This window comes from Trachymyrmex cornetzi, unplaced genomic scaffold (genome assembly GCF_001594075.2).
Source record: "Trachymyrmex cornetzi isolate Tcor2-1 unplaced genomic scaffold, Tcor1.1 scaffold881, whole genome shotgun sequence".
Classification (NCBI taxonomy): domain Eukaryota; kingdom Metazoa; phylum Arthropoda; class Insecta; order Hymenoptera; family Formicidae; genus Trachymyrmex; species Trachymyrmex cornetzi.
The window spans coordinates 63,964-73,653 of NW_017300225.1; the positions used below are offsets into that span (position 1 = coordinate 63,964).

At 30.6% G+C, this 9,690-nt stretch overlaps 1 protein-coding gene across 1 annotated transcript; it reads left to right on the top strand.

Annotated features, from left to right (window-relative positions):
• Positions 1-6,253: 6,253 nt before the first annotated feature.
• On the top strand, positions 6,254-6,838 carry LOC108769300 (putative uncharacterized protein FLJ37770). Its single transcript, XM_018520204.1, has one exon. The coding sequence runs from the start codon at positions 6,383-6,385 to the stop codon at positions 6,836-6,838; it is 456 nt and encodes a 151-aa protein (XP_018375706.1). The 5' UTR covers positions 6,254-6,382.
• Positions 6,839-9,690: the final 2,852 nt, after the last annotated feature.

A 9,690-nucleotide genomic window follows, 5' to 3' on the forward strand; every position in this document is an offset into this window, starting at 1 on the left:
TATGCGTATAACTTCAATATATAAAATATTTTACTAAAGTTATCACCTTCAACACAAATCGACACGTGTCGTTAAAAGCCATGTGAATAAAAAGCATCCTTTAAACGCATTTGTACCTAGTATAAACACATAATGTTGCAAGTATAGTTACGTATATAGTTGTTTATCTTTCATAACACTTTAATAAATATTCCGCAATAATGAATGCAATCTAATCTAGATTATCTATTTGCACATTCTGTCGCTCAATATTGCTAGTTGAACGGCATATATACACATACGTTATACGACATTATATATTTAAATAATTATAGCGTTATAAATTTAAGTAATTATAGCATTTACTTATTAAATAATGCATATCATAATATTTTTTAGCATTTGCTTATCTTTTTCAAGCGTCAATTATTTTTAATTTAATAATAAGGTTCATGTATTAAATATGCAGACACGAACATCTCTAGGAACAATTTTGAAAAATATAAAGCAAAATTCAAAAGGTGTAATAGAAATTCGTTATAAAATGTCAAATAAATATAAACATAAAAATCAGTTAAAACAGAAGTAATTTACCTTCTCAGATGACAATGGAAAACAAATAAATTTATAAAATTCACATGTATATCAACTTAAATATAATTTTGCTTTATATTTTTCAAAATTGTTCCTAGAGATATACGTGTCTGCATATTTAGTATAGTTTCAATAGGTCATAACTCCTTTTTTAAGTTTTTTCTTCTGATAAAGTAAAATAATTTCCGTTATTTTTATATTCATCTAACATTGTAAAATAATTTTTTGATAATTTGTTAAATTTGTGTTACATATTACATATTTTTTCTATAGATGTTCGTTATTGCAACTTAATTTTATTTTCAATGGGCCTACTTATATTTGACTTCGAACGACATAAATATTCTTACAGAATTAAGATATTGTGATAATTACTTACTCTTTTCTTCTCAATTTTGACTTTTTTGCAATAGCTATTTAAGACATTGTATTATTTACGCATTATGAAATGTTACAATTAATTAATTGATTTTTTATGTATTTATATTATGTCAGCGACTTTATGTTATTTTGTTTTTATTTTCATTATGGAATTTGAAGTTTTTTATTATTACTGGATGTTTAAGTTAAAATTTTGTTTTTTGCATTGAAAATGACCCGATCGGAGTCGAAACGTATGTATTTATGTATTTAATGTTATTATACTAATTATAATTATTTGTTAAAATACTGGTTCTATGCCCTTTTAATATTCATTTATTTTTTATTTATTAGCAATAGCTCTGCATATTTTATTAACGTCGTTAAATAATAAAACGTGAGGCATAAAGCAGGATATATACCTACAAAAATTAACTCAAAGTGTAATATCATAAGAATTGTCTTATGGCTTTTACAGGAAATGGTAAAGAGCATTATTTTTCATGAAGAAAGTCAATATCATGCTCAATTGAAATTAAATCCAAAAAGGATAAAGCATTTGGTGAACTTATCCGTAATTACTACATGGAGTCTAATTGTGGACAATTGGGTCATTACTTCATTTAATTAAAATTAAAACATATGAAACGTTATGGAACTGAAATAAAATCATCCATAATGTAATATTTATGATCGATCATAACTATTAAATATTTCATTAAATGTTTGATATCGTGCTAGATAAAAATATAAATTTTTTTTTCAAGGTGATCCATAACTAGTGGCCTTAATCTACATATCTATAAATAAAAATTCCGTGAAAAGAAAGGCAATCTAATCTAGATTATCTGTGTGTCTATTCTGTTGTTCAATACTTGTTGAACGTCACTTACATACGTTATATATCCCAGTGTACATATCTTACAGTGTAGTTCTCACAAAGTTCCTAGAGAAACTGTGGAATCTATTTCTGAAAATCTTATAAAAAGTATTAAAACGTGTTTGTACTTCGAGCAGCACAAACTAATACAGTTAAAATGCTAGCCGACTTGGAAACTATGACGCTAGAAAGAGCGCTGGCACCATTAATGACTATTGGCGCGTTCTGCAATTCGGCCATGTTCGAATATCCTTTTGGACAACCTAGGACGTATATCACTTGCCTGTATGGTTTCGCCAAATGGAGCCTTCTTACGTACTTTTTTTACTATCCATATTATTCCATCCGTAGTTTACAAAATAAAAGAATATACATCCGGCAAATCCTGTTGTTGATCACCATCATTATATTCATTCCCATCAACATCTGCCGTTTTAAGGTAAAAATTTAACATGTACTCCCGATTACTATGGTATATAATAATACTTGATCTTTTAATATTACTTGTCTTTCGTTTAGTAGTATTTTTAATTGATGGAATTAAAGGAGTCTTAAATTCATAATTATAGGCACATACAAATTTATGAAAAGTTTTTATAAAAGGCTTTCGTTACCTTCAACTATGACCTACTTTTAGTCAAACTCAAACTATGCAGTCTATCCAATTCGGCCCTCTTGCTAATCTACTCGTTCCTTGCAATTCGCACCCAGCAAGCCCTCATGTATAATCCTTTTCCTCTTTTCTCCTCTCCTTGTGAAATTTCCTATGGAGTACCCCAGGGTTCCATACTCGGACTTTTACTTTTAATATTTTTGTCTCTGATTTGTCTAATGTTTCTCTGTCCTCCGATCTGTTCATTTATGCAGACGACGTAATTCTTCTCAAATCCTTTCATCCATTCGATGCAGTAACAGACTGTTCCGCTTTAAACAAAAATCTAAAATCTATTGCCGAATGAATAATTCAAATAGTGAAATATACAAAATTATAGACTTCTTTAATTAATACCATAAAATATAACAGCGAAATTTAAATGGGTGTTAGGAGTCTCTGAGCTGGATGCTATCTTGCGTAAAAATTAATTGTGAATAACAAATTAGATTTATACGTTTCGGCTCACGTTTTGAACCATCCTCAGCAATAACAATTACCGCTAATCGCGCTAAATAGCGCGCAGACTCCTAACGCGCAGTTGAATATCGCTGTTATAATCTATTGCCGAATGGTCTCTACTAATAATTCACTGCATCTAAATCCCTATAAATCATCTTTGCTTATTGTCGTTCCTCAACATTATTATCTCGTATTCAATCTTTCCATATTTCTCTTAACTCTGTTCCAATTCCTCGCTCCTCCTCTATTGAAATTCTTGGTGTCCATGTTGAATCTTCGTATTCGATTCACACGTGGCCGTCAAGTGTCTGGTTTCATACACCTGTCTACATCTTCGTTATCCCCTTCCCTTCACCACATCCTTTCCTGCTCTCAAAAACTCCTCACTTCTCAATTATGCGTTATTTCGTTATTTTTCGTTCGTCGATGTCGTCTATGTTCTGACTCTTACTCAACAACTCCTGAATCGTGTACAGCGTATCCAAAATTCTTACTTCAGTTTCTCTTATTGTGTCAGTAAATACGACCATATCTCCGTATTATCAGAGGTCTGGGGCTGGATTAAAAAATTTTTTTCTTCTCCTATGCTGTCTCGTTTTTTATCTCCTTCGCTCCAATACTCCATTATATTTGCGACGCTTCCTTCAATTGAACTCTGAGCTTTATTTTATTTTTTACCCTCTTGTCACCAGGTACCAATATTACTTATCCTTCCCATTCATTGTTCCACTAAGTTCCGTGCTGCTTTCTTCTACACCTCAGTCAAATGTTGTAATTCTCTTACTGTAACAATAAAAACCATTCCCTCTTTGTCCTGTTTTCCTTCTGCTGCCTCACGTTTTATCGCGTCACTCACAGTATTGAAACAAAACTGATGTAACTGGTAAATGTAGGTGCTTGCGTGGGCGTGTGTGTGTGCGTGCGTATGTACATGATTTTAACTATTGTTTCATCACTCAGAACATCGTTACCTTAGTTGCGATTTTTTGTTGTTGGTAGGCTCTGTAACAGCAGTTTTGCTGACGTCTAACCATTTGCAAGCTACTATAGTCTATCGTATCATATTTTTTATTTACGTTTATTACTCTTTTAACGTGTAATCTTTTCCATAGCGCTTTGCAATAAACTAAATTAAATAAAAAAAAGTTTCTTTTGATAGATCAATTTTAATACTTAATTTATTACAATGTAACTATCACATTCCGTATAAACATTGCAATAACAATTTTTACTCAAATATAAAATTACAATAATTTTGTTCGTGTCGAATAATCGATCAATATGATTTTTTTTAAAGGAATTGAAGATATGTTTACGTGAACTTGCTATAGTAGACCACACGTTGGAAGCTTTCGGAACGCCAAAGGAATATCGAAGGCTACGTAATTGGATAATTCGAATGATTATCGGATTGATTGTATACGTTTGTTATTTTGTAACATATAATGCGTTTTCCTATTCTTTTCGTTGCCACAGAACTATATCTTGGGGCGATATCTTAGGTATATTTCTAATGTATTACCCGTACAATGCCGTTGTCTTAAGTGCTCTGTTTTCTGCAGCTATCCTTGGGTTAGTATTATAGATATGTGTACATTTAATTTGTAAGTTATTTTTATTGTTATTGTGCGTCAAAAGTTTACAGAGTGAAACACTTAAAGACCTTCTGGTACATACAATATAAAAAAAGAGAGCCATCTCCGTCAAGGACCATGACCTTAGCAACATATGTATGTTGTCTGTATTATCTGTACAAAACATGTATATACAATACTTATGTTGAGTATTAAAAATATGCTAAACAACAATTATTTAAAATAAATAAATAATCACTACTTTTTATTATTAAATATTTGTAAGAAGTGAACATCTTTAAAAAACGCCGTGACGGAAATAATGTTGAGTAAAGTAATCGAATAAACATATATGGTCAGAATTTTCCTCTCTGATGAACATGACCTTGACATATGTCGTCATAAAAAAATGACGGTAAAATTGTAACAAATAAGAGAAAAAATCATCTTAAAAAAGTAATTACAAAACTAACGGTAAAAGTTAGTTTTGTAATTACTTTTTTAAGATGATTTTTACTAACCTTCATCCGTGGCTGTAAGGAAGAGCTGCGCCGCATGTCAACAAGTAGTTATATTACGATAGAATTGACGCTACGCAGTTTGAAAAAATAATTCGAATTTTTTCATTTTTTTTCTTTTTTTTGACATTCAAAAAAATAGAAAAAATTAACGTAGACTATTAATTCTAGTTTGTGCGATAATGATATGTTCTCTGAGTATAACCGTAAAAATAGAAGTTAGTCGGACTAATAGTCTTTTTGGAATCGTGATTTCCATATTCGAAACACGGTTTCGGGAAAAACGCGAATAAAGTTCTGAAACATTTTAGTACAAGTACCGCTTCGTTTTCCGTTAGGAGCGAAAGTGACACTCAGAAGGGAACGAAACTCTGCTCTATTTGATAGAAACGTTCTACAATGGTTTCGAAATGTTGAATACAAATAATGGCGAGCGCCGGTAATAACAGTAATTGATTGGGGCGCGCTATTTGAATCGATCGAGTGGCCCCAAACATTACGTTTTTGTGGCATATTTTTAAGTCTAAGTTTTCAAAGAAAGTAAACAAAAATCGATTTTTCTTACCTTTAAAACTAAAAACCTAGTTAAAATACATTTGTTTAACGTTTTTACCAATTGCTTAGCAATTTCATGTAACATTTCCCTGCTTATCACTGATTGCCAAATTGTTATTTTCTGTATGGTGCGTAGTATTCAGGTGGCTTTCTTTTTCGTTATCTAAAAATTATAAGTTTTGGACAAAACACATTTAAAAATTCTGCTGCTCATATATGTATAAATATTATATTGAAATATAAAAAGTAAATAATTAAAATCTAATTTAGTCCGACTTCAGATTATTTATTAATACAAATAGCGTTAATATGCTTATACGTAATGTATATGTTATAATGTTAATAAAAGAGATAACTAAGTCTTTTTTAATTCAGATGCATAAGCTCCAGATTTCATCGAGTCAATGAACGTTTACTTGTATTATATTCTGATCTGTTCGAGAGCAGTGCAGATTATAGAAAACAAAACAGATCCATCTTTGTGCATCAGCGTATAACAGAACCTAAAGATCACAATCAATATGTTATATGGATTTTAATGTAATAATTAGTTAATAGAATTACCGTGTTCACACATTCACGCGAATGTATATATATATATACGAGGTCTGTTCAAAAAGAATCGCGAAAATTGAATTTCCGCAGGTTACGTATATTCGATTTTCGATTTTTTTGTGGCGTTATGTTGTTACTCATGTCTCTCACTTATGCCGACAAGTTCGGCCATTTTGAATGTTCAGTTAATTTTTGACAGCTGCTTTGCTTGCACGTGTTTTGGTTCGTCTTCGATTTTTGCCTATTCCAAGGAATGGATCAAAGAATCTGTATCAAATTTTGTGTGAAAAACAAAATTAAGTGCGCGGACGCATTCCGAATGTTGACTGCGGTATATGGTGAAGCTACCTTGAACCGAAGCAACGTTTATTGGTGGTACAAAATGTTCTCAGAGGGCCGAGAAGATGTGAACGACGAAGAGCGTACCGGACGCACGAGCACGTCAACAACAGACGAAAACATTGATGAAGTGAAGAAAATAGTATTGGCCAATCGTCGAATCACCGTCAGAGAAGTTGCTGAGAACCTAAACATATCGATTGGCTCGTGCCATTCGATTTTTACCAATGATTTGGGCATGAGACGGGTCGCCGCGAAATTCGTGCTAAAATTGCTCAATTTCGACCAAAAACAGCATCGCATTAACATTGCTAAGGAGCACACTAATAATGCCGCAGCCACCGTGTTCCCCAGATCTGGCCCCCTGTGACTTTTTCTTGTTCCCGAAACTGAAGAGGCCCATGAAAGGACGACGCTACGCTACGATTGAGGAGATAAAGACGGCATCGTAGGAGGAGGTGAACAAGATCACAAAAAATGATTCTTTGAAGTGCTTCGAGGATTGGAAAAAACGTTGGCACAAGTGTATAATATCTGATGGGGATTACTTTGAAGGGGACAAAAGAGATATTCATGAATAAATAAATAATATCAATCTAACTTTCACATCGACATATTTCAAAAAGTATAAAAAAAATGTTTTCTATGAATGTGCAATTGCTTCGAGCGAGGCCTATTAGGATCACATTATTCTTTTCTAAATAGAGATACGATGAGAGATGCAATGAAAAAGTGTATAATGTTTATCCACGATTTTTAAAATGGAAATATATGATTTTTTACGGAATATGATTTCTGTATAATCATTCTGCATGTAAAACTATTAAGTTAGATATATAAAGAACCAATAATTTATGAGATATTATAGACACATTTCTCTGGCACATATAATTGACATGACACATTAAGTATCTCGGAAAGCACTAATTTTTTGATAATCGTAATAACCTAATACTTTTATGGATATAATAATGAGATAAATCAGGTGTAAAGATAATATATACTTGTTTGTTTAACAGAATTATTCACTGTGCCTATGTATTTTTTTGGTATAACTTTAAAAAATTAGCGACTTCTTCCACCAATTTCAATAATCTTAATATATATTTTCAAATAAAATTGATGATATTAACATATATTTAATTCTTCATTTTTCAAATTCTCTCCTTTGATACACATATTCTTTGCTTCACAGTACAAATTCTCTACCTTAAAGACACAAATATTCTGCATTCAAAACGAAATTACTTTAAGAAGAAAGTAGCTAAGTTAGAATATGATAAAGCAGGGGAAAAGTGGATCTTTTAAGAAGAAAGTGAATTTTAATCTCAGAAAAAAATGAATTCCTGAAAATGAATTCACACAAAAATGAGTCCACACAACATAAATTCACAAAAATGAATTCACACAATTTTCAGATACATATATTTTATTTGAAATGAAAATATTAAACATACTTCCAAATTTAATTTTCTTTGCAGGGACTGTGCGTCTAACACATCCTTAAATTGTACGGTAACATCTTTTAGATGCCTCGATCTTCTCCTAAAAAAAAAACGATGTAGCTGAATATGTTTAAAAAGAATTAAAAATATTATGTCATCCTTGAAATAGTTCCACTTTTATCTGATACACACTTTTTCGTATCGTTTTGAGATAATTTGATGCAACAGTTGATATGAGACATCTTATATATGTATATACATTATAAGAATAATTAATTTCAATTAGGTGAAATAATCATACGTTGAGAACCGCAAGTAATAAAACACTAAGTTTATATCGAATTCTACGTTAAAAATATAATTTCCTTAGTGTACTTCTCGTGTATGTCTTTCGGTTTGATTAATTATAACAATTGTAATACAATTTATTTACAGGCACGTCCACCTACAACTATGCCTTATATCACGCAAACTAAACAAAGTATTGAAAGTACAAATGTCAATAGAAATGGCATGGTACTTTTATGATGCTTTAATTATCTGTCTATTAATGTATGAAATGATTGCAGCGTATCAGTATATATGGGAATTCACTAATACTTTCGTCTATTTATGTGTGTATTTTGATTTCGTTTTGACGACAATTTTATTTCTCACATTACACTGCATATGTCAAACTGTTTATAATAAGGTATATATTATAAAAGAACAAATGAATTAATAACTAGTTATTACTACAATAATAAGCACAAGCAACAATAAAATTACACATGTCAAAGTTTTATTTAAAATTTTATTCATTGAGAGAGAGAATGCAAAGTTTTCAGATTTACTACAAACTTTCGTTTTATGTGATATAATTTCAGATAAATGAGACAGTAGCAATTCTTCACAAATTGTCCAGTTATAATCTCGATGAGGATTTACGTAAACAGGTAAAGAATTACAATAAAATTTAATTTTAGAATTTTAATTTCTATTTCTTATGCGTAATTTTACTAGACTAAAAATCTGGATATCAACATATATGTCATTGAATGAGTGTGTACAAAATTGGGATATTACATAACAATTGTGTTATTCTTTTATATATTTTAGAAGACTTGTACGCACATTCTAACGCCACACGTAAGGATAAGCTAGAAAAAGTTAGAAAAATTTTTTATTATATATAACAAAAGCGAATTTTTAAAAGTTATTTCATATTATCAATAATGTAATATCATACCTCATCGTACTGTCAATATTCTACTATCATATGATCTGTATCCTACTATCACTCTACAAATATTCTGCAAAATAAGATCAGTACGTTTTGGCATATAGAATTGAAAATAATTTATAAGGGTTTTGTAGCTGGTGTTGATACGTACAAATATCCTAAAAATACATATAAAAGAATACAGTATGTTAAATTCATAGTATCGTATTATATTCATTTTGAGTTATTTATTTTTTAACCATTTCTGTATATCGGCCTTGTTTTTACTCAATATGTCGTTAATTTTACTATATAACATTGTGGTTAAATAACTTAACTCTTGAAAATGTATTAAATTTGAATCAAATTTAATTTATTATATAGTAACAATAAGTTCAAACATTAATGTGAACGCTTTACTTTGAAACAAAAAATGGATTGATTTTGACACATATTGAAGTTAAAAATTACAAAATGTTATTAAAAATAAGGGATAGGTTTGCTCTTTAAGGCTCCTTACAACTCAGCCAAGAACTCTACGTTGACGGTAGCGATACAAAGTCAGGGTCCGCACAC